The 24,502-nt window shown below is 50.3% G+C and overlaps 2 protein-coding genes across 2 annotated transcripts; one reads left to right on the top strand and one right to left on the bottom strand.

Moving 5' to 3' along the window:
• The first annotated feature begins 975 nt into the window (after positions 1–975).
• LOC148214718 (fucolectin-like) lies at positions 976–4,795 on the top strand. The gene is made up of 4 exons (XM_088149253.1): positions 976–1,016; positions 2,222–2,316; positions 4,036–4,330; positions 4,602–4,795. The coding sequence occupies exons 1-4, from the start codon at positions 976–978 to the stop codon at positions 4,783–4,785; spliced, it is 615 nt and encodes a 204-aa protein (XP_088005379.1). The 3' UTR covers positions 4,786–4,795.
• Positions 4,796–22,555: 17,760 nt separating this feature from the next.
• On the bottom strand, positions 22,556–23,898 carry LOC148214717 (casein kinase II subunit alpha-like). The gene is made up of 4 exons (XM_088148810.1): positions 23,568–23,898; positions 23,300–23,448; positions 22,896–22,985; positions 22,556–22,718 (listed from the first exon to the last, which is right to left on the bottom strand). Exons 1-4 carry the CDS (start codon positions 23,699–23,701, stop codon positions 22,603–22,605), a joined length of 489 nt encoding a protein of 162 aa, XP_088004936.1. The 5' UTR covers positions 23,702–23,898; the 3' UTR covers positions 22,556–22,602.
• Positions 23,899–24,502: the final 604 nt, after the last annotated feature.

Raw genomic sequence — 24,502 nt, 5'->3', positions numbered from 1 at the left:
TGCTACGTTACGCATGAGTAAACCTCTTTTGTGAACCACACGTGTCACTGGAGTTTCTCTGTCGAACGGGGCAAACCTTACATACCAGACCTGCAAAAAAGCCAGCCTCCAACTGGGAATGAATTCAAGCAACAGTGTCTGACAGATGCTGCACAAATTCTTCCGCACAGGCCTGCAGGGGGATCTCCAACCCCCTCTACCCAAGAGGGCACATGTCAACGAAACAAGGCCGTGGGACGACTATCTGCAGATGCGATACGGGCGGAGAAGTGTTGTCGTTCTGCCACGCTTACTGTCACGCGGTAGGCCTTAATAGTGGCTCTAACACATATTTGGTTGAGTTCATCCCTCGTTGAGTGCCAGCGATGCTCTAGATGTCTCTTCCCTCCTTTCACTTCCCTCAGTTCCCCCATGAACCGCAGGGAATGACGGGATCCACGAGAGGGGACAGGTCGCACAGGCACGATCCGATCCAAGGCCTTGGCAGCCCTCTTCTTCCAAACCAATCTGACTTATCTTTTCAGTCACTTGTTCAAACCACATATCTACAAAGGGTTCATGTGGAATTTCCTGAAGCAATCCTTCCTTATTTTTAAAAACATATATTTGCAACCAAAACTTAATAGTGCTTAACCAAGCCTTTGTTTTCAAAGGGCATTGCCCAGTTTCCCAAGAAATGCCTGGTCGCTATTTAATCAAGGCATTATTGTACTCCAGTTTATATAGGCTTAAATATTTCATTGGAACAAGACAAGGGCCCTCCCCTCCCATACTGCTGCCAAGGAACCTTATGCACATGTCTATGAAGACAGTAGGAATCCAGCTCAATTCAAGCAGATTTTATTCATTTTTTTACAGGTTGGAGAACACTGCATGTGTGGGTCCCAGAAATGGCAGGGGATGTAATGATACTCAAACCAGGTGGCCTCTGCCACATAGGACCATGATGTTCCTGTCCCGAAGATAGTACTCAACATGTGGAAGGAGGAAGTGAAATCCTGTCGGATGTGGGCTGGGTAACATCGCCTCTCCCCCAGTGCCAACATCCTGGAGCAAGGAGGAAACCACTTATGGGGAAGCTGAAACTGGTCTTGATTGGGTCCCTGGTCTCCAGCACAGGCTCTGCACCTTTCCATTGGTTGACTGAGCTCTCTGAAGGAGGAGCTGCCCACCACGATGGAAGTTAAAAGCGTCCAGCGCAGAAGAATTTCAGCATTCTGGAGAAATCGGAGTCTGAAGACACACAGCTGTGAAAGCTCACCCCACATCTGCTTGGCCAAGTGACGGACTCAAGGTGAGTTACCGAAAGGCTCTGGAGTGAGTGCCTGGAGTGGAACCACACTCCTCCCCTCCTTTGAGCAGTGGGTCCCTACCTTCACGGGCATCTTTACAAAATGCTTTTCTTCTGGTTGGAAACTGACACCCAAAACTTTTGAAGAGTGCTGAGTGTGCCTGTGTACGTTTAGACCCAATTGTAGGTAGACAGCAAGGTGATATAGTGGTTATGGCCCTGCACTAGCAGCTAGGAGACCAGGAATTCTAGTCAAATTGGATCCAGGATCCTGCCCATTTAAGGCACCATTCTCAGATCACGTAGGGATTCAACCCTCAAGCAAACCAGTGCAGGTCTTCTTCCAAACTGGACTAAAAGTGCATTAGTCAGGCCAGGAAGCTCAGTCCCCACCCTTTCAGCCTTCTGGAGGGCTCTGATGACCTGGCGCTTCCCCCAAGCGAAGGGCTAGGAGGGGGTTGAGCTGCCAGGATGATTGGTCTGGCGCCCGGGGGGAAGGGTATCTTTGTGTTCAACCATGTTTTATGGATTGCTTTGAGCCCCCTAGAGTCGTCGTACGAGATGGGCGGCCGTATAAGATAAAGGTAAAGAAACAAACAAAGAAAATCCACCGGCTACCCTAAAGGTGCTTCGATGAACCTGGGAATCCTGGCTTCTCCCCAGCTTGGCTTCTCTTGTTCACTTCTGCACTTGACCACAACTGCGTTTGTTGAGTCTGCCGGTTCTCTTCTCGGAATGCCCCCCTTCCAAAGTCTGGTCCTCCCTGGTGCTCGGGCATTTTCCCCAGTGGAAGCCCCGTTACCCCGTTGGCAAGGGGGCCAGCTTCCCAAGGGGGGGCCTGGAGATTTCTGCCCAGCGGCTAAGCAAGCGCCAGGCCTGGGGCTCAGCACTGCTCGCTCCTCTCACTACCTCTCCTTTGCCCCCTTGCAGGATGGTGCTTGTCGTCTGGATGTGGCTACCTGCCCTGGGGCTCCTGGCAGGCCACGGGGAGGCCCAGAGCTGCAGACCGGAGCTGAGAGGCATTGGTAAGCGCCGCGGAAGCGGGAGAGCTGAAGCCTTCCCTTTGAAGAAGTCGGTCAGCTCAAACACTGACTGCTATTGCCTTCCTTGATATCTTTTTTTAATGGTAATTTTATTAAACCTTACAGTTAAAAAGATAAAAACTAATACAAATTTTAAAAAAAGAAAAAGAAAAAATAGAAAGTGCAGAAAAGGAAGAAAAAATAAGAATGTAGTAAACAAAAAGAAAAGAAATATATAAAGACATAACTTCCCCCTTCATCACAACAAGTATGAACAATTTTAGTAACTTATCACCTTCTCGTAAAATACACCAAATGATCTCTTCTTCCCATCTCCCATCTCAGAGGTATAAACAAATTCTTAAACTCCTGATAGCAAAAGTTCATTAAGGGTTGCCAGAGGTAACAACATATCTATTGTAACCTTGGCCAAATAAACCAACTCTATATTCCTTCGTTTTACTTTTAACAATCTTGATCTTTAAACCCTTCAAATAATGTCGATGAACTTGATTTCTTTTCATTTTTTCTTTCTCCCTTCTCACAAAATTCTTCAAAGCTTTCACAAGTCTCTTTTGTAAATCCAGTATAGGAAAGTTATCCAGGTCACTCTTTTGCCTTGTTATTTGTACATCCCTTTTAATTATTCAGACATCAGTTGGTTTCATTTCTATAGCCACGGTAGCATCATTTTCCTTATCATTCTTGTAGCCAGTCAGTTTTAAACTGACTTTCAGATCAGTCTCAGTCTTGTCCTGTATAACCTGTTCCTTTTGCATAACATCTTTTATACACATTTATATAACATCTTTTAAACACATGCAATGTTAAAGTATTTGCTGCATTCTATAACATATAGAATCTATAACATCTTTTAAACACATTTACATAACATCTTTTAAACACATGCAATGTTAAAGTATTTGCTGCATTCTTCTTTGATTAAAGATTGAAGGAAACTCGCCCGGTGCTGTAAAACCTGTTGATCTAAAGGTACCTAATAATTGAAAATCAGTCAACAAACAATTTGCAAAAGCGATTAGAAAGGGTAGTATTATGCAAACTTTCAAAGGCACCAACTGTGGTTTGAGGAAGACGGCCATTCCCTCGCCTTCCAGAGCTCTTAACCTGCTGGAGACTGTTGTCTTGCACTCTCCTGATGAGGAACAACAGTCTGGCACACTTGTGGGCGATCTCAAGTCATCTCCTTCTCCGGAGAGGTTTTTATGAAGAGCCAGTCTGCTCACCGGTTCTTCATTCCACCACGGTTGTCTTCAGTTTGCCGTTTCCTCCCCGGAAGTTGCCTTTCTTGATATCAATACCGAGTACCCCACATTCCTACCTCACAAGAAGAATATGGATCAGGCATTTCCCTTTCCACCCTTTTGCTCTCTTGCAAACAAAGCAAATACGAAGAGTGGCCAAGCTAGGAGACGTCCCAAACCCTCTTCCTCTCACGAGCAGCTCTCCAGACTGCCTCCCTCCACTCGTTCTGGTCAGCCACTTCCTGGCCAGTGTGCACAGGAAAGGGCAGAGGATCACCTACAATCCCCTCCATTCCGCTTTTCCAAGCTCGTCTCAAGCAGGCACGACTTCATGAGAGTTAAACGTTGTCCTGGGGACTTTGCATTTCCTCCCGAAAGTTTGTGTGAGCATTCATAGAAGAAAGGCTAACAGAGGGCAAATATTGACGTGCATTTCTTCTCCCAAACTTCTTTCTAGTTGAGAACTTGGCCAGAGGGCGTCCAGCCTTTCAGTCTTCCACCTTGCAAGATAATTTCCGTGGAGTGGCAAAAAAAGCTGTGGATGGGAATTGTCGTGGGGATTGGTACAAGGATTATACCTGCTCCCACACTCAGCTAGAAACAGACCCACTGTGGTACGTGGACCTGGGAAGTGAGCATGCCATTAGTGCCGTGGTGGTGAAAAACCGGGAGGACTCCTGTGGAGAGAGGCTCAAGGGAGCAGAGATCCGCGTGGGAGACTCTGTGCAGAACCATGGAAAAGACAATGTCCTGTAAGTTCTCCTTTCCCTATTCCACTGATGCTTTCAGAAAGCTGCTAATTGGGAGCACAAGTTGCTGGGGAAAATGACCTCAATTTGGTAGCACCTAAGACATCACAGAGGTGGGCAGTGCTTGGATGGTAGGGGGGCTAAATTGCTTATCACTTCAGCTTTTCTGTATTTGGGAATATGCTTTTTAGGGTTGCATTAACTGCTCTTTTGATTCAGGCTTTCCAAACCACTACAAACCATGGTAACCTGTCCTCCTTTTTTCTTCCAACAGCTGTGGGACGATCACCGATGGCAGTCTGGGCTCCATCAGCACCATCTTCTGCCATGGGAAAATAGGACGCTATGTCACCATCAGCATCCCTGGTCGCCCAGAGTACCTGACACTGTGCGAGGTGGAGGTCTATGGGACCAAGCTGTGTCTCTCTATCCTGAAGGCAGGGCAGGGACAAGGATGATTAAATCAATCATGACCCTCCAATAAACTTCCTCTGAGCAACTCTTTGGTTTCTGGGATTGGTTTGTCGACACAAAGGCAAAGGGGGGCAACAACAAAGGTCAGGGCATGTCTGAGTCTCCAAGACCTGTTTGGGATCGCAGTCTCAGGTCAAGACCTCCTCCTTATTGATTACATCAGAGACCGCGCTAGACTGAGTCCACACAGAGAGCGGAAAAGCTTTCAGACATGCACATGAGGATCAGCTATCCGTGACTTGATCCTCACGAAAGAAAGACGGTCGAGGAGGTGGAAGCGCTGCCTGAACTTCCAGGTTCGGCTCACGGTCACTCCCTCACGCAGCAACCGCCTTTTGAGGCACACGGACCTTGCAAGCCCCCTTTGCTTTCCCCCTGGGTTTTCCAGGTAGGTGGGCCTAGAGCAGACAAGACACGCAGCTGGGAAATAATGGGGGGGGATGTATAAATCCCGTTTGACCAAATCCTGAGGCACGTCAGGTTCTTTCGGAATAAGCGGAGACCCAATGAATTTAAAGGAGCAGCAAAACTTTATTGGTTACAATGTACAATTGCTCTTTCTAACACACACACACACACACACACACACAAACACACACTCACCCCACTTACCCACACCCTTCTCCACTAAGCTGCCAGGCATTAGCTAGAGAGGCAGAAGCCGCCAGGTCTGGATCCAAAGACGACCCAAAGAGTGGGCGGGCTTCAGGACCGCTTTTATCCCCGAAAGTCCTTGCTTTGTTGATTGGCAGGTCTGGCAGCTCTCCTGATATTGGGGGGTTTCTGTGTGCTCAGGCCTGGCCCCCTTTTTCCGCTTCAGGTGACGTTTCCCCTTCGATTCCTGCAGTTTCCTTGGCATGGTTTTTCAGAAGTGGGTTGCCATTGCCTCCCTCCTAGGGCTGAGAGGAAATGACTGGCCCAAGGTCACCCAGCTGCCTTTGTGCCTAAGCGGGACTGGAACTCAGGGTCTCCCAGGTTCAGGCCTGATGCCTTAACCACTACATCAAACTGGGTCTAATTAATCAATCTAATTAATCTAATGAGAGACTTCTAATGAGGAGCAAAGGGGGGATAGCAGGCAAACGTGGCTACGCAAAAGCCCAACTGAAGCTCTGAGAGGAGGAAGAGGATCCCGGTCGGGGAACACAGAGAGGGCCGGGTCATCAAGGAAGGGGGTCTACAAGGAGCCAGAAACGTAGATTGTGGGTCAGGAGCGCTAACGCTCAGAATGGCAAGGGAGGAAAGGACAGCAAAAAGGGCCTTGCTCGGAGGAATAGAAGCCCCCGACATTGCGCACACATCTGTGGGACCACGTTGGAGAAACGTTTATGGACTTAGCAGCAGGGGGAAACAGGTAGGATGAAATGGATGGCTGTTCTCCAGTCGCTCCTGCCATCGCTCGCTGCATGGATCACTCGGGGCCCTGAGTGGCTAGCTCCACAGAAAGGGCACTTCTCCTGGGTACACAGGACTCATAGCCCTCACTTCGGGACTCTTGGAAGCCCACCAGGAACTCCCAGGTCCCCAGTTGAATGTCCGCTGTCTCATCAACAGTTAACTCATGTAATGATTGGAGGGCTCAGGTGTCACTTACGTTGGAAGGTTCCCTAAGGGTGATTGGCCCAAGCCCTGTAAAGAGGCACGGCCTACTTTATGCAGAATTACAGCCTAAGACCCAGAATAAGGGATTTAGGAACAGGGATTCTGCCAAAATGTTCCAGGATGCTTCCCAACATTAAGACCACCCCCTCATCGGATCTGCTCCAGACAGGCTGGACAGGCGTCTTTTTGGAGGCTCCCAACGGGATTCCCTTACAGAGCCAGGGCTGGAGGGTGTCAGCGCCTCCTCCAACTGCAGGGCTCAGGGAAGGAAGGAAGATTCTGGCTCCTCACTTTACGACCGCTGCCTTCCTCCTTACCCAAGCGGGAGTCTTGTCTCCAGGCGCGCCTGAGGGCAACGAGGATGATCAGGGGACGAGGAACTTCATCCTATGAGGAGAGTGTGTCGGAACTGGGATTGAGGGGGCTGTGTCAGCAGTTTACATATGACTGAACTGTTTGAAAGTTATTGCCTCCATCATCAGAAGCGCAGGTTATGGAATAATGGATTCAAGACCCTAGAGCAGGGTTTCTCAACCAGGGTTCCATGGAACCCTAGAGTTCCGCAAGAGGTCCCTTGGGGTTCTCTGGGAGATCATGATCAAATTAAAAAATTATTTGAAATTCGGGCAACAAGTCCTCATAGTGTCGAGTAGAGACCGAACAAAAATCAAGTTACAACTCTTTCTGAGCTCTCTGGTTATGCACTGTAGGACTGGGTTTATTTCTCTGAATCTATTCTTAATTTTTGACACAAGATAGGGGAGACTGTTGATAACAGGTGAACGCTATACTGCAGGAAAGGAGGAATATATTGCAGGGAGGCAGGAATATATTGAAGGAGCAGGAGAGAGAAGTGCATTTTTCAAGAAATTAGTGGACTCATCAAGCTTAGTCTATGATGTCAGTCTCCCCCTCCTGCATGGTTCCCTTGCGGTTTTCCTGCAATTATTTTATCCCGTTATTTTAAATAAATTTTGTAGACGTTTATTCAGTCATCTCTGAGGGTGCAATGTGGCAATTTTTGAAGAGGAGGTGTGAGAGAGAAGAGGAGGATTCTAGATTGGAGAATACCCATGTTGGATGATGAGGATGATAATAAAGAATTTAAATCTTGTCAGGCATTTCCCTGCACCGGCACATCAAGGGACGCAAAAAAAGTCCGTCTTTACAATGAAAGCTATTTATCAATGGGTGTGAAAACCTGTGCTACTCAGTTCCCAATAAAGGTGCTTTCACTGAGACTTCAGTAAGTCCAAAGTAAAGTTCTTTTATAAAGAAGAAGTGTGCAGCCTCAAAGCATCGCTGAAACTAAAAAGGCCGCACGCGCCGATCTCTTCTTAAGCCCCTTTTCCCTTCACCCCCTTCCCAGCCCATAGTCCTTCTTTCTGGTTTCTCCTGGTCTCACACTGATATGACTTTGGCATTCCTGAGAACAGGTCACATAGCAGCTGCCGCTAACGGCTTCTTCTTCTGTTTCTCTCCCCCCACCCCCGCCCGCCTTTTATATCGGCAGAACCGAAGCAAGCAAGCCAGGCACAATGGATAATAACTGCGAGGTTTCTGACCTGCTGCCCCTCTGGAAAAAGAACTGGTTCGGGTGTTTTTCCTCTACCCATTCATAGTAGGATCTGGGAAAATGTTTCCACTGAACCAAAAACTGTAATCTTCCCCTGTGCTTCCTAGCTCAGTCTAGGGTTTCTTTGACTTCGCAGTGCTGCTCCCCTTCGATTGCGATAGCATCAGGTGTTGGTTGGGCGGGGTGCCATTTAGGTGATGCTTCGTATGATTTCAGGTGGTTGCAATGAAATACAGGACATACTTGTCTAAGGTTCTTTGGGAGTCTCAGTCGGAAAGAGACTTTGTTGATCACCTTCTCTGTGGGGTAAGGTCCCAAGTACCTGGGTGCCAGTTTCTTTGATGGCTGGGTAGATTTGAGGTGTCTTGTGGAGACATACGCTTTATCTCCCACTTTTCATGGTTTTTAGGGGACCAATGTATTGTCGAAGGCTTTCACGGCCGGAATACGATGGCTGGTGTGGGTCTGGTCTGAAGATGCCGGTCACAGATGCTGGCGAAACGTTAGGAAACAAAACTTCCAGAACACGGCCACACAGCCCAGAAGACCCACGCCAGCCATTTCAGGGGACCGTTTGCGATCTGCATATTTCTTAAAGTCCTCTCTAGCTTCTTGTAAGGCAGTGTTGATTATTGGCCAAAGATCTGCCGTTGGTTGAACCCACTCATCAGCCGATGCTACTTCATTAGGTTTTTGAGGTAATTCGGGGATGGGCCTAAAGTCTTGTCCTGCGGCTACTTTAAATGGGGTGAAACCAGTGCTGTGGTGCACAGAGTTGTTGTAGGCTACTTCTGCAAATTGTAGGAGCTCAGCCCAATTATCTTGCTGGTAGCTGACAAAGCACCTTAAATATTGCTCTAGAACTGAGTTCAGACGTTCATTAGATCCGTCCATCTCTGGATGATGACTCGAACTCAGAGCTTGGCTCATCCCGATTAGTTTCACAAACGCTCTCCAAAACTTTGAAGTGAACTGGACCCCCCTATCGCTGATTCTCCTATCAGGGACCCCATGAGCTCAGTAGATGTGCTGTATAAACATCTTAGCCAGCTTTGCTGCCAACGGAATAGAGGAGCAAGGGACGAAATGCGCTTGTTTTGAAAACAAGTCTGTAATTACCCAAGTCACTGTTTTCTTGTTGCTTTTGGGTAATTCCACAATAAAATCCATGGCAATTTCTTTCCAGGGTCTGTCAGGGGTTGCCACTGGCTGCAATAGTCCCATCGGTTTCCCCACTCGGTTTTTAGACATGGCACAGGTGGGGCAGGTGGCTACATACTCCGCTACATCTTTCCTCATAGATGGCCACCAAAATTGCCTCCTAAGCAAATGCAAAGTCTTTACAAATCCAAAATGTCCTGCTTTTTTGCTGTCATGCCCACGCTCCAAAATGTCTTTCCAAGCCACCTCAGGCACGTACAATTTGTCCCCTAGCCACCAAGTCCCTTTGTCGAATGTTAAAGAGTCTTTGTTTTTCTGGAACCAGTCAGCTTTCTCAACCTCGCAATTCAGTTTAGTTAATAAACTTTCCTCTAGTTCCTTCCTTTGCTGGTTGGCCCGAGATTGGGTTATAGCCACCAGCCCTGAGTGAGGGTCTGGAATGACCGGGGCTACCACCTCCTCCCACTGGCTGTTATGCTGTGGCATCCTGGAGAGGGCATCGGCTAGGAAGTTCTTCCCTCCTGGAATATATTTCACGGCAAAATTGAAGGGGCTAAAAAACTGAGCCCACCTCACTTGCTTGGCTGTTAATTTCCTGGGAACTTTTAAAGTCTCTAAGTTCTTATGATCAATCCAAACTTCAAATTGATGAGGTGACCTGTAATGACCTGACACCTACTTCTCCCAATTCCAGTAACTGTCCTGGCAACCATAATGATTCTAAGTACACCAAAAAAACCCCGGTACAAAAATTCATGCAACACCTCATTTATCGATTGCATAAACACCCCTGAGGCTCCCGACAACCCGACCGACATGGCCTGGTATTGGAAACACCCCAGGGGACAGCTGAACGCTGTCTTCCACTCATCCCCCTCCCTGATTCGCACCCTGAAATAAGCGTCCCGTAGGTCTAGTTTCATGAAAATCTTGCCTTTCAACAATTGAGCCAACAAGTCGTTCATAAGTGGGAGGGGGTACTTATTCTCTTTGCAAATGGCATTTAACCCCCGATAATCTGTACACAGTCTTAGGGTTCCATCTTTCTTCTCCCTGAATAGCAAGGGGGCTGCCATCGAGGATTTTGCCGGCTGGATAAAACCCCTCACCAGGTTCTTATCCACGAACTGTCTCAAAGCTTCTAGCTCTTTTGGTGTCATGGAATAGGTTTTCCATTTAGGGAATTTCGCCCCAGGTTCAATCTCAATGGCACAGTCCGTTGGCTGATGTGGGGGTGGGGGAAGTTGGTTGACTCCGTCTCGCTAAACACAGCCACCAAATCCTGGCATTGCTCCGGGATCAAGTCCTGACACTCAGCAAAGCTGGGCTGGGGTGCTCTTGGTTTCACTGTCCCTAAAGCCACCAGCTGGCCATCTTCCTGGGTCTCGGTCAAGGGGTTATGAATTCTATCTTTAAACACCAGACTACCCGTTTCCCAGTCCACCTTGGGGTTCCAGCGCTTAAGCCAAGACAGTCCCAAAATCAACACATGAGCGGCAATTGGGGCCACCAGGCATTTCAGAGTCACTCGGTGAATCCCCACTCTCAGTTCAAACTCTTCAGGGCGATAGTGCACTGCCCCCCCGCCCGGAGGCGACCCATCTAGTTGATTAAACACAACGGGGGCTCTCAATTTCCACATCTTCAGTTCAAGTCCATTCACTAGAACCAGATGAATTAAGCATCATGAGTCTATTAGGGCCATTAAATGTGCTTTGCGGGGAGTTCCCAGGGCTCTCAATTTCACCCCAACTGTCATAACACTCACCCTGTCATCATCCTCATCTGACTCAGCCTCCTCCTCATCACGCCGCTTTTCACCCACCTGCCCCCGGGTGTGCTTTAGGGCAGGTGGCTGGTGTTTCCCGCCGCCTGGAATTCCTCCTCGGAAGAGCCCTTTTCAAACACCACTGGGTGTTGGAATTCCTCGTCTGCTCCTGCAGCTGCAGTTCTGTTCTTCCCAGGGCCGGAACCTTTCGGCGGCTTCCTTGGAGGCTTGCTCTTGGCCAGTGCTCATGGTGCAGGGGGTTTCGGGCAGTGCACTGCAAAATGACCGGCCTCTCCACATTTGAAACAGCCGCGCTCGCTGGTTCACCGCTCACGACCGCCTTCTTTCCCCTGGCCACTGGGTCTCCAAGATGAGGTCCCCGGTGTGCTGGAAACCTTTTGGCTACGGGGGTTTACGGCCATCCACTCAGCTTCCACCACTGCAGCATGGGCGATCCACTCCTCCACTGTCCATGGATTTGCTCAGGAATACGCCAGCTGCCCCAACTCCGGTCTTTTTGGAAACAGTGCGCCTTAAACTGCTCAGGCCAATTGCGAAGTTTTCCTGCCAGGCTGCGAAACTGCAGGGCGTAGTCCGACACTGAATGATTACCCTGCTTTAGGTTTTCCAAGGCGGTTCTTGCTTTTATTCCGGCACCAGGATTCTCGAATCGTCTCCGTAGCGCTTGCATGAATCTGTTGAGGTTAACGAGGTCTGGTGGCCTAGCCTCATGCATTTCAATTAGCCACTCTTCTGCTTGTCCCACTAGAGCACGAGACACATACGCCACCCTCTGCACGTCGTTCAGGAACAGTTGGCTGCAGTTCTCCATGCAGATGGTTACGTGTGCAAGGAAACTTGCCAGCTCTTTCGGGTCACCGCCGTAATTCACCATAAGACCCCAGCATTTGAGCGGGTCTGCCTGGGGTTGAGCTGGTTGGACCGGAGGAGGTCCCTCTTCCCCGTCGCCGACTGGCCCCTCTTCCTCTACACGCTCTTCACACTCTCCATACATGTTGTCGGGAAGGGCGCTCCCAGCGCTGAGACCTTGATCATCAGCGATCTCCTCACCAACTCTCCCAACGCCTGCAATTCACCTTTAATGATGGTAACGTCAGCTTGCATGTGGCCCATGGACCCTCCAGGGCATCGACCCGCGTGGACTCTACTCCACCCACGGCCAGGGACCATCACTCCTCGGGATCTTTCCCCAAGAACGATACGCCTCAGTATCTTGCCGACTCTTGGGACGACTTCCACACCTGGCCCTGTTGCCGTTCTTTATCAGCCGCTAGAGTCAGCCAAGCCCCGGGTCTCGATAGCCTGCCGATTTCTTCCTCCACTCCGCCAGGAGCTCCATATTCCTCGATCTCCTCCTCCATCATGATGGCTTGGCAGTGCCTCAAGTCTGTCCTGTAGATTCGCCTCATTAGGCTTTCACCTCAGGTAGAAATCCAACCAGTTTGGAGTTTCAGCAAAATGTGAGAACCTGCGCTACTCAGTTCCCAATAAAGGTGCTTTCACTGAGACTTCAGTAAGTCCAAAGTAAGGTTCTTTTATTAAGAAGAAGTGTACAGCCTCAAAGCATCGCTCCCCACCCCCTTCTTGTAATGGCAGAACCGAAGCAAGCAAGCCAGGCACAATGGATGATAATTGCGAGGTTTCCGACAACGGGCTTACCCGGACCGGTGATCCAGGTTGTCCTGTTCTGTTGTGCCTCATCTACGGCAAGCAACTTACAAATGCAGCAATGGCTTCAACAAAATAAAGAAGACACTAAACTGCAAATTGCAGCCCTGTGACGAGTAAAAGCTCCGATTATTTTAAACAGCTCTTGGAATCACAGAACAAACAGTAAAAAATAAAGCATAAAACAAACAGAATAAAGAAACCCAAGAAGCCAGTGAGTTAGCAGCAGAACTTAATACATGGCAAGGTAGACGTCGCTCTTTGGGCGAGACAGTAATCATGCCAGCATGTAAAATAGTGGTGGGGAAAATGCTAGGGCAAGACATTGAAAAGTTTCCACTGCCAAACAGTTCAGTAAGTTGGTGTGTTGATGAGATGTCGCCTGATGCAGAAGAGGTTTTGTGTGATGAACTGAAGAACAGCAGTTTTTCTATCCAACAGATGAGTCAACGGATTTCACCAATAAACACCATGTTACGGCATTTACAAGATTTGTAAATCTTTGATGGGGAAATTCAAGAAAAGTTTTTCTGCCTCGAAGAACTACATGCAACGTGCAAAGGCCAAGGTGTATTTAAAGTTTTGTCTTCATATCTGGAAAGAAAAGCCTGTCTTGGAGGAACTGTGTTGGCATCTGTACTGATGTGCTCCATCAGTGGTTGGCTCCATGAGAGGCTTCAAGAAAATCCTGATGTCGTCACAACACACTGCTTTGTTCGCAGAGAGGTGTTGGGGTCAAAACCTCTTGTAGACGTGGAATCAAAACGCAGGAGACAAACGCAAAATTATCAAGGCTTCACCGCAGTGCTTATAAGGCAGTACGAACTGGAGGGGGTGAGTGGGAGATGCTCCCCTGCAGGCAAAATGGACGCCCTCATGTCTGTACAGTTCTACAAGAAGGAGAAGGGGAAAAGAGCACATGCGCACACATATTCCTAGGATGATGCAGGCAGACCGCCTGAATGAGCCACACTTCTCGAGTTCCTTTCTGCCCCTCTGTTATCTGCCATCTACTAGGAAGAAGAAAAGAAGAAACTGAACAGTTCAAGGTGCCACTGCCAGGAAGAAGGCATCCTCCCTTAAGTCGCTACGGGGATGTTTGGGATTCCGCTTAGTTCATACCAGCTTCAAAGGTACCAGCTTCAAAGGTGCTGCACATTCCTTCATGTCTCAATTTTATTAAGGCGATCCCATTCATCTGAGGCCTCTAAAACTTGCCTCTTTCGCCCAAAAACTTGCTTCTTTCACCCAAAGGTATATTTCCCTCATATAGATGAAATGGAAAAAGCTCTGGGTGACACTACAAAAATGGTTAACTTTATTGAACAAAGACTAGTTCACGCAAGAATGTTTAAAAAACGGTGTGAAAGCCTGGACAAAAAGCACATAAGTCTCCTTCCACACACAGGAATATGGTGGCTCAGCAGAGGAAGAGGTCTCAACAGGGTGTTTGGGCCGAAGGGAGAACTGCAAGAGTATTTTCCGGAAAACAGTATGCCACATTTTGCCGAGTGCTTTGAAGATGGAGAGTGGTTGCAGAACCGAGCACATCAGCAGACATCTTTCATCACATGACCCAACTGAACAAGTCTCTCCAAGCCACAGGAGGAAATGTTTTGACTTCAAGTGACAAAATTCCTGGATTTAAAAGAAAACTGAATGTTTGGAAAAATCACGTCGCAAAAGGAAATATTGAAATGTTTCCGCTGCCGCTTGGGCTTGAGAGTGAGGAAGGACACCAGAAAGTCTCAAATCTAATTGAAAACCACCTGGAAGTACTGCAGGACAAAACTGATCATTGCTTTCAACACAAATGTATAACTGGTAAGGGATCCTTCTTTGCATCTTCTGCTCAGCCTGAGAACTTCACTTTGAAGGAAGAGGAAGAACTTTGTGAGCTGCAGTCTGATCATATACTCAAGGTGAGGTTCACTGATCTGCCCATGGACATTTAAATCCTGGATTTCTGTGAAAGAGGAGTATCCTGCCAGAAAGGCTGCCTCAGACAGGGGAGTCCGGCTGTTGTGCTGGGTTTCGGAAGAGCAGATTCTGGTGAACTCCGGTGGAAGGCAGGTCCGGACCAGCAGCTTTTTTTTTTTTTTTAATATTTTTTTATTTTTACAACAAACACAAAACATACATGAACAAACAAAAACATAGAAAGGCATAAAAAAAGCATCTTCCATTTTATACCGTGTGTCAACCAGTTACCAACTCGTTGGTGCCCCTTTCATAATCTTAAATTCTCATATCATCTATTCAAAATATACTTGTATACTTATCAATTAACAATTATTAATCATTCATAGCTAATCTATAGAATCATTTTTTACAAGAAATTTTAACTTTCAATAGGATTAGTAATACATTTTCATCTATCGATTATATGTGTATATATATAATAATTAATATCAAATTTCTATTATAAAATTTCCTAATCCATTACATTACTATATTTTCTCAGTGTCATATAAAATTACTTATCTTCTTACTCTAATTTCAAATCTCAGTTTAACTCATCTCTGCACATTCCATAATTTTCAATAACTTCCTCCTGCATAAGTGCTTTTTAATTTTTCCAATTCTTAAAAGTTACAGTTCTAACCAGTATCAGTTACAATATCAGTTACAGTTCTAACCGGGTTACAGTTCTAACCAGATTCTTCACTACATGTTTCAACAAAAATGTCTCTAGTTTAAAATCTGTATGTTACTATATTCAACCATGTATAAATTTTAGTCTAATCTCTTGAAACATTTACAATCAAATACAATTTTTAACTATATATCTCAGATTTATACTTTATTCCAGCGCTTGCATAATTTTGAGTTCACCCTTTTCATTCAATATCCCAAAATATCTAGCTGTTTATTCCTTTTTCTATATTATTGGATAAGAGAAAGCAATAATAAAGTCCTTTCAAACATTCTGCTTTTGAAGCTTCTGTCAGTTCCATCATTGTTGTATTCCCCTCATTTTTTCTTTAAACATCTGAAGTAGTTTCTTTCAATATTGTTTTACTTCTTCTTTTTGTGCATTCTCTTAGTACGATTTTCCATTATAATCTTGTATAATCTTTTTCTCACCCTCAGTGCCAAGAACAAGTCTGTCCCTCTTCATTTATCAGTTGATTAACCCTTTTAATTCTCAGTTTATAGGCCTCACAATAATTCTGTTTAATGTTTCTGATTTCTTGTACTATTTCTTCCTTTTCCATTGATCCCGTTTTATGTTTAATTAAGTCCATTTTAGCTTTAATATCTTTTTTTCTTTTTTTTTTGCGGGAATTTCTGCAGCTCTTCTTCCAGTTTTTTATAGTCATCCTCAATAGTTTAAAGATCTTTTTCTGCATTGTGTTTCTCGTATAATTTATTATCTTGATAAACCTTTATTGAGTCAAAGGATTCTTTATCTTTGTTCTTGCCAAAAATAAAATAAAAAAAGCAAGAGGAGAAAAAAAAAAAAGAAGAGGAGGGAAAAGACTAAGTCTCTTTAAAAAAAATCCAACTGAGGGGGGAATGGAGAGCAAAGCAGAGCTTCTAGCAGAAAGAAGAGCTACTGCCACTAATCAGGGCTCTTGTGACTAGCTCAAACTTTCCATCTTGATATTTTCAAAATCGCTTTCAACTCCGCTTTCTTGTTTATAGTTACGGATGGCACCTGTATAAACATGCACATCCCACTATCTTTTTAGAAAGCACAGGGTCCTTGAGCATGCGTCACAATAGAAGAAAAAAAGCACTATGTCGAGCCTCTGGATGGCAGTGCAACTTTCTTTCATTTACTTTCTCTTAACTCCACTTTCCCCATTTCAAAATCAAAAAGTATAAATTTCTTATAACGATAAAGAAATCTTAGTAAAAAAAAAAGGCTTAAGATAAAGAGTTATTGAGTATTAAAAAGAAAAGGCCAATCCAGTTAAAAATATATTTTTTTAAGAGAAAAACATCTTGCCAATTCCACTAAAAAGGGAAAGTTGAAAAGAAAGAAATTCCCCCCTTTTTTTATAAGGCTCAATCTCGCCGCTTAATCCACTTTTCTTCACTTTTAAAAATCTCTTTAAGTTACTTAAGGTGTTCTCTAAGAATAGTTGAATAGTAAAAGTCCATCTCACCCAGTTGACACCCCTCTCTTCCTTCTTCCTTTGGAGCTGTCCCGGCTTTCGCAGCCATTTTCGCTGCCTCTCCTCCGCCGGCTTCAAGAGCTTCTCCCGGGATCAATCTGGGACTTGCGGCGTCCCTGAGATCCGCGGGACGCGCCCTTTGCGATCGCCATCTCTACGGGACGGCTTAGGTCCATCGGGACCGTCCAGGGGAGGAGATATCGGCTGCGGTCCTGGGAGCCCAGGATCGCCCGCCGTATCGCCGCGACGCCAGCTCCGCCCTCCGGACCAGCAGCTTGAAACGAGCCAGATCCGACGTCTCGACATCCTGCAGGAGAACAGCGTCCGGTGAGGATGGGGAATACTGCAGGGCAAGCTATGCAGGGGCCGTCCCAAACCACGGGGACACCGGAGCCACCGGGAGAGTTTTCTAAAGGGGCCTGTGTAGGACAGCAGGAGAGCCCCCGCCCAGAGGAAGGAGCAGCAGCCGGAGGGGTTGTGTCAGAAGAAGCCGGAGCCTACGGAAAGCACCCCAAACCAAAAATGAGGGGCTCTTCAGAACAAAAGGAGAAGCAAGCGAGTCTAGGTGGATTGCTGAGAGAAAAGGGTGAATCGGTAAAGGTGGATGGTGAGAAGACAGAACCTTCAACGTGTATTTTCCATCTGTCTCCTCCCAGAAGGGAAACAAAGGCCTGACTCGCAATCACAGTGCTCCTACCAGCAAGGGGGAGGGGCGGTTTAGGGGAAACAAGGAGGGGAAAAGGACTCTGAGCTAATTGAAAGGAATTCAAGTCTCCTGGACCAGATAAATTACATCCCTGGGCACAGAAGGAACTCCTGCAGGTGATCACAGAATCATGAACTATGAGCGTTGAGAACTCGCAAACGGGTCTCGGACGATGGAGACAGCCAATGCTGTCCCGATATTCAAAAGAGGGGAGGGCTTTGACCCAGGAAATTACAGACCGATCACTTTAGCTTAACATCTACACTGGGCCAAGCCTTCAAGCAGATGAATACACGGCTTATTTGTGAGCACTTGGATAGGAACACAATTCATCTCAGCAAGGGTTTGTTACAAAGAGATTATGCCAGACTCACCTGACCGCCTTTTTCTGGGCAAAGTCGGGGAACGCCATGGACATCGGTACCTTGACCTCAGCAAAGCATCTGAGGGTCTTTCACGACCGCCTCCTTCACAAAACGCTGAAACGGTGGCTAAATGGTGCAACTGTTGGAAGGATCCATAACTGGCTGAAGAGCTGCACCCAAAGCCCTCCTAAGTACGGCTGCAAACCGTGGAGAGTAGCATCTGCCGGAGTGCCAAGGACGAGAGCACCTGGCCTGGCTGCGGCATTTCCGAAAGGTCCCGGGTATTCTAGTAGATCCCCAAGTGAACGGGCCAACGGGGTGAGGCAGCTGCCAGAAAGGCAGACCATCGCTTGGGACGGTCTGCGAGGAGCGCAGATCCAGGTCATGGCAAGTGATTGTCCCGCTTTTCGCCAGGTCCCACGTGGAGTAGCGTGTCAGGTTCCAGCCCGCCGGGTACCTGCTCCTCGCGCTTCTGCCAGCGGCCGCACGGGCTCTCCTGCAGCACCTCGCCCTCGTCCTCGCTCTCCTCCTGCGCTGCCGTGCGCGCCGGCTCCGCTTCCGCAGCCCCCGACATGTCTCCCGGCGCCGGCCAGGCAGGGGAGCCGCTGGCCCGCCCGCCGCTGCTCCGGAGGCCGCCGGGTGGTGAGCCGCCCGCCTGCTCTCGATGCGCGGCTCGTTCCCGCCCCGCCGCGCCTGTTTGCCTCGCGGTCCTCGCTGCGCAGCGCAGGCGGGCGTCACCACGGGGCGGCGCGGGGGACCGCCCGCCACCGCCGCCGCCGCTTCCAGAGCCGCTCCAGTCCGCCGGGCAGCCGGCCGCCTGGGGCGGGGAGGGCGTCTGCCCGCGGGGCGGCGGGGCCGGCTCCCCCTCGGCCAGGGAGGTTCGGGCCTTGGTCCCGGGCAGCGCTGCGGGCGGGAGCGCGGCCGCCGGGGCCCCTTCGGCGAGAAGCCGGCCCGGCCCAGCGCCAGCTGGCAGCGACGGTCCGGCCCTGGAGCCGGCAGCCCCGGGAGCTCCGCTTCTGGTCGGACAGCCCTACCGCCGCTGGCCAGGCTCGGAGCGGGGGGGGGCTTGTTCCGGCAAGGCAGGCCAGGCCCTTGGTCTTGCGGTGACGAGGGGGCCGACGGCTGAGCCACGCCTGCCCTGCCCTGCCCTGCCCTGCCCTGCCCTGCCCGAGGGTCCAGATTTAGTGGCTGGGGAGAGGGCGCGGTCATTCCACCAAAGAGCCCCGTCTTCCGTGGCGTTGCCTTTAGAGCAATGCCGTGTGCTGGGGGGGAGGGGAGTTGCCCTTTCCCTTTTCTGTTAGCCTTGGGGTGGGGTCTCTCTCCCTCTGCCGGGCTTGAATGGCTGCCGGGCCGGAGAAGGAGCTGGGAAAGACCCCCGGGTCTCTGGTGTGTTCTGGACAGACATTCGCTGACTTCCCAAGGCATTGGGGGGGCCTCTCTCTCACCAGGGTGCTGGATGGGGCCCTAGGCTTGTCTCCAGAGGTCTGACAGGATGGTAGACTGGTGCCAGCCTGCCCCTTGTGAGAGACAAGACCAGCTGTCCCCAAGATCACCTCTCCAGAATTGGAACATGAACAAGCCCTCCGGGACCCTAGATTGGAGCTGTTTTGCTCTGCTAGCAGTTCCAGTAGTCCCAGTTACTGTGGTTAAACGAATCATCTGTGGCCGTTAAGCGAGAAATCACATGACTGTGACTTGAGACCTCCTGCTGGCATGCCCACTGGCTTTGCTTGTCGGAAGCCAGCTGGGAAGGTCACAAATGGCGATCACGTGACCACAGGATGCTGCAAGCATTGTAAATGCATGACAGGTGCCAAGTGCCCAAATTGCAATCACATGACTGCAGGGACACTGCAACAGTTGTAAGTGCGAGGACTGGTTGTCACTTTTTCAGCGCTAAACAAATGGCCGTTAAGCAAGGACTACCTGCAGCTTTTAGGCCTTCAGCCTTCTAGGGCGTATTTCATCAGGGCCTGGAGACCGGAGGCCTCTGGATTAGCCAGAAGAGCCTTTCCGCATCCTGACTGGCCTGTGCCCTCCCTGCTGAGGCCATTCCCCGTCTGGGCTCCTCAAATCTCCGTTTCCTCTGGATGCAGAGACAGGCAAAAGAGGGGCCGGGTTGCTCTGCTTTTGCTGACCGTTTGTGACAATCAAGCAGTGAGCCCACCGCCCCCTTTCGCCTTCTCTTGCCGCTGATGTATTTGGGGAGCCCTCTTTGCTGGATTCCGCCTCTCCTGCTGTTAGCTCATTCCCACCTTTGCCTTCCTGACCTCATTCCTACACTTCCGAGATGGTCTTTAGCTCTTCCTCCATTTCCGATAAGCCTCCTCCTTTAGCTTCCGCTCCTCTGCGAGCTGCCTCTTCAACCACCGTGTCTCCTTGTCATCTTCCTCGTTGGAATTGGTTTGAGACTGCACCACCCTCAACTTCCTGCGCAGGAAGGCTCTGCGGGTCCCTGCAGTTTTCTTGGCAAGATTTCAGAGGTGGTTTGCCTCAGTCCTTCCCAGGGCTGAGAGAAAAGGACTGGCCCACAGACACCCAGCTGGCTTTGTGCCTAGGCGGGACCAGAACGCACGGTCTGCTGGTTTCTAGCTGGTGCCATCGAAGATGGAGCAGGTCTGTTGGATTCCTGTACTGAGCAGGGCCCCTTCCGACTGCACAAGGAACTCTGGGTCTGCACCACAAAGTGGGGTACAGCAGCTTATAGATCAGTAAATATCCTGATTTGTTTGGGAACAGCATGTTACGGGAACCCAGCTCTTGTGTTCTGATGAGAGGCTCAGGGACTACCGTGTGAACCAGCCCACGAGCCTATGAATTAAGCCTCCATGTGCATCTATGGTGGTCAGCTCCAGAAGTCCTGGCAGGACTCTGACAGCACACGGGGCGGATGCCCTACACCAGGAGATACGGAAGTGGCAACGAGAGCGAGCGCACTTTTCAGTTGTGGCGCCCAACCTTCTGCAGACCCCCCTCCTTGCAAGTCTGCCTGCGCCTTGTCTCTTTCCAGGTCAGCCTCCCCATTTGTCACTGTCCAGATCCCCCCAGTTGACAACTGAAGGGGAGGCAACAGAGAAAGCAATCAGGTTCCACTCTTGCGACCAGAAAGCCAGCGTCATTACTCTGGAGCGGGCTGAGCGGGCCAGCAAGGCAGGTACAGCTCTGCCGAGCCTGCTGGCTTGCAAGAAAGGAACACCCAGAGCACAGCTCTTAACCCGCCCGCTTCCTCCCTGGCGGCTGAGAGGCGCTCGCAGCACCATCCTGCTATCCCTGGGCTGAGGGGAGACAACTTCCGCACCCCCACAGTGACCACTGGGGACCCTATAAATGACTGAGGAGAATGTCACCCAGAAGTGGAGCGCTAAGGAGGGCTGGAATGGCTTCGTTCCCTTGGGTGCCCACTGGCGATCGCAAGAGCGGCGTCCTGAGCCCTCAGAGGGCATCAGGCTGGAACCCTGGCAGAGCTGGCATCTAGGAGGGCTCTGGGGAGGGTGGGCTCCCAAGTATGGCTACCTGTTATGCCACTGACAGAAGGGTGGGAGGGAGGCGGGGAGCTGCTCTGGGGGCTTTCTGGCCATCTAGGAGAGCCTGGTGCTGCGGAAGCGCAAAGGGGAGGGCTGGGGAGGTTCTCTGACCATGCAGGCTGCAGGGAAGCACCGCCGTGGGCAGCAGCAGCAGCCTGGTTGCAGCACCACCTGCCTCCTGCTCCTGACGAAGGGGCAGACTGAGCACTTGGCTGGGCCGCCAAGACGGCCTGAGGGGGTGCATGTTCCTCCCCAGCTTTATGACCTTCGAGCTGCAGGGCTGGCACCCTCAGGGATCCTCGCCTCCCTGCCTGGGTACCCTTCCCGCAGCTTCCAGCTGGAGGACCAGAAAGGGGCCACCTCCTGTGGTGGACTGCAGCAGAGAGCAAGGCTATCAGGAAGGAGGGGGCATTCCCGGAGGAGAAAGGAGGCAAGAGACCACGCAGTCCGGAGCTGGGGCGTGGGAGGTGTGAGGTTCAGGAGAGCCCCTCCCTGGAATCTCCCAGGCTATACCCACGACTTGCAGTGGCACAGATGAGTCTGGCAAGATTCCGCCTACATGGTGGAAGCAGACAAAGGGACCGAACGCAACTGGACTGTTTCCTGTCGTTCTTGGGCTGGGCCCGACGCCTCCTTATGCTTCTCCTCAGCTGTCAGTCATGGGAAGGGCTCAGCCAGCTCCAGAAGGTCCCACCGATCCCCAGAGGCATCCCGTGGACATCTCCAGAGTGAAAAAGGAACCCTCCTCCAACTCTAGCACCGTTGTCTTGGCCCCCCCCCAAAAGCATCTCCTCAAAGCGTTCAGCCCTGACTGCTACGGCATCTCCAACAGGAAGAAGCTGGGGCCCAACACCTGCCCTTTTAGGGACATAGAAAATCAATTTTATTCTCCGTTCAGGTGTCTACATGGTAGTTGCATCACTAACCACGACCCTCGTGGGAAGAATGCAGCTCACGTGACTCGACACAAACCACAGAGAAGCCTCTGCCTGGAAAAAGAGTCTGCGTTTGTTGCCGCATCAAGAGAAGGAGGAAGAGCAGCAGCAGCAGCAGCAGCAGCAGCAGCAGCCTGGACTTGGCTCCTTGACATACTCAACAGAAACAAACAAAAAAATTGGATTCCAGAGGCAGACCCCCCTCCACCTCACCCCACCCCTGCCTGTCCATCCTCCTGCCCACCCTGGGCGGGCAATAGTGCCATGCAGAGGTGGGCAGGGGGGGTGAGGAGAAGGAGGGCAAGGCTGTGGCCTTGGCGATGCTCAGAGCCAGAGCTGGCTGTCTGGTGGTCAAGGCTGAGCTCCGGCGGCAGCAGGGACTGGCGAACCCAGCGCGTTTGGAGAGGAGATGACGGGGGAGGCAGCCAAGCCACCGATCGGCTGAGAGGCAGACATGGAGGCGATCCCTGCATGTGGGGAAGAGGAAGGGAAAGGGGAATCAAGGGACTGCACGGGAAGCCAGGGCCTCATCCGCCCTCATCCAGGCCGCCCTCCCTGGGTGACATACAGCAGCAGCCAGAGCGAGACCACCCCGTGCTCCGGCTGGCATGCCCCTCCCCACCACGCTAAGGCTTAGGTACTACCTGCCAACATGCTGGAGGAGCTGACAGGCGTGTTAGCTGATGAGAGGACTGCGGAGGATGCCAGCCTGGCTGGATCCTTCACAATTGGATCTGTGCAGGGAGAGAGAAGGAGCCGTGATGCAGGAAGACTTCTCCCTCCTCAGCACCCAGAAGGGGAGAGCGGAGCCCAAGTGGCGGACAATCCTGGATTTTAGTGGACATCGGGGCGGGGCAGGGGGGACGGGAGCAGCCTCGGCAGAGAAGGCCCAGGAGAGCTGAGCAGAAGAGCCTCTTGATGGTGCTGCACCCCAAGAAGCCTCTGCAGGAAGGAAAGTCAGCCGAAAGGGCGTGGCGGAGCTCCGCCTACAGGGGCAGCCCATCCAAGGGGGTGGTGTATGGGGGGGAACCCTGGCAAGGCTACCCACAGAAGTACGGGTGCTCCATCGCCTCGCGGGCTGTCAGCCGAGTCTGGTGGTCGTAGCGCAGCAGTTTGTCCAGGAAGTCCAGCGCCTCGGTGCTCACCAAGTGCTGGTTCTCACTGTGCACAAAGCGCTCCCATCGCTTGCGGGAATGCCTGCCCCAGAGACAAGGGGAGATTTCCAGTGCTGCTTTTCACACCCTGGAAGTCCTTTACTCATAACCCACCACTAGGAAGCATTTCTTGATGCCAGGACAGGAGGGGGCCCTGCTCACCTGCCCAGGATGTCGTTGAAGCGGGGGTCCAGTTCCACATTGTACTTGTCGATATAGTCATAGAGGTCCTCTGTGCCCAACACCTTGGCAATCCGCACCAACTGGGAGAGGACCAAATCGTGGGAAGGGGCCATTCAGTCACAGCCCAGCAGCAGAACATTTTATGGGGAATGTGGCACTGAGAGATGGAGCCTCCCAGTTTTATTTAGCGATTATTTCAATGTCTGCAGCCGCCCACCTCAAGTACATGACTCTGGGCGGTTTACAACAATTGGAAACGAGATAAGAAACACGGTGCAAAATAAAAATCGTGTGTAAAACCATGTAAAAACCACACTACACAATCAGCAGCCAAGGTATAAAAAGAACACCAACAACAAGCAGCGTAACCACTCTGCAGCTTCTATCACGTACAGATTCCCAAATCTAGTGGCAAAACCATGTCTTGAAGGCTACACCAAAGGCTAGTAGAATTGGGGCCAATGTGATCTCGGGGCGGTGATGTTCCACAGGGCAGGGGCCATGAAGAAAAGACATTCCCCCGCACACGTGACCCCGAGCGTGCTGCTTCTGCTGGAACTCATGGGACTGGTTGATGGAATCAGGGAGAGGCAGCACTCAAATAACCCAGCCCCATGCCATGTGGGGCTTTATAGGTCATCACCAGCACTGTGAATTGAATCTGGAAGCATACTGGGAACCAGTGCAGCTCACAGAGCAGAGGAATAATGTATGCTGATTGAGGAGCACGCATGGCTGCCCACACAGCTGCATTCTGCACCAGCTGCATCTTCCGAATGCTCTTCAAGGGCAGTCCCGCGTAGGGTACATTGCAGTACTCCGTTCAGGAAGTGAGCAAGGCATGAGTGAGCATGAGCAGAGCCCCCCGTCCAGGAACGGGCACGAATGGCACGCAAAACGAAGTTGCGCAAAGA

This window comes from Python bivittatus, unplaced genomic scaffold (assembly GCF_059951505.1).
Source record: "Python bivittatus isolate LINGU-HERP-01145 unplaced genomic scaffold, Pbiv_v1 ctg000590_np1212, whole genome shotgun sequence".
NCBI lineage: Eukaryota > Metazoa > Chordata > Lepidosauria > Squamata > Pythonidae > Python > Python bivittatus.
This window is presented reverse-complemented; position numbering and strand designations above follow the sequence as displayed.

Excerpts from the sequence above, each read along its gene's own strand:
- LOC148214717 (XM_088148810.1), bottom strand. The coding sequence starts at position 23,701 with ATGGCCCCTTCCCACGATTTGGTCCTCTCCCAGTTGGTGCGGATTGCC. Across the intron at positions 23,449-23,567 it reads TTCAACGACATCCTGGGCAG|GCATTCCCGCAAGCGATGGG; the intron begins GTGAGCAGGGCC and ends TCTCTGGGGCAG. Across the intron at positions 22,719-22,895 it reads CTCCTCCAGCATGTTGGCAG|GGATCGCCTCCATGTCTGCC; the intron begins GTAGTACCTAAG and ends CCCCACATGCAG.
- LOC148214718 (XM_088149253.1), top strand. The coding sequence starts at position 976 with ATGTGGAAGGAGGAAGTGAAATCCTGTCGGATGTGGGCTGG. Across the intron at positions 2,317-4,035 it reads ACCGGAGCTGAGAGGCATTG|TTGAGAACTTGGCCAGAGGG; the intron begins GTAAGCGCCGCG and ends ACTTCTTTCTAG. Across the intron at positions 4,331-4,601 it reads CATGGAAAAGACAATGTCCT|CTGTGGGACGATCACCGATG; the intron begins GTAAGTTCTCCT and ends TTCTTCCAACAG.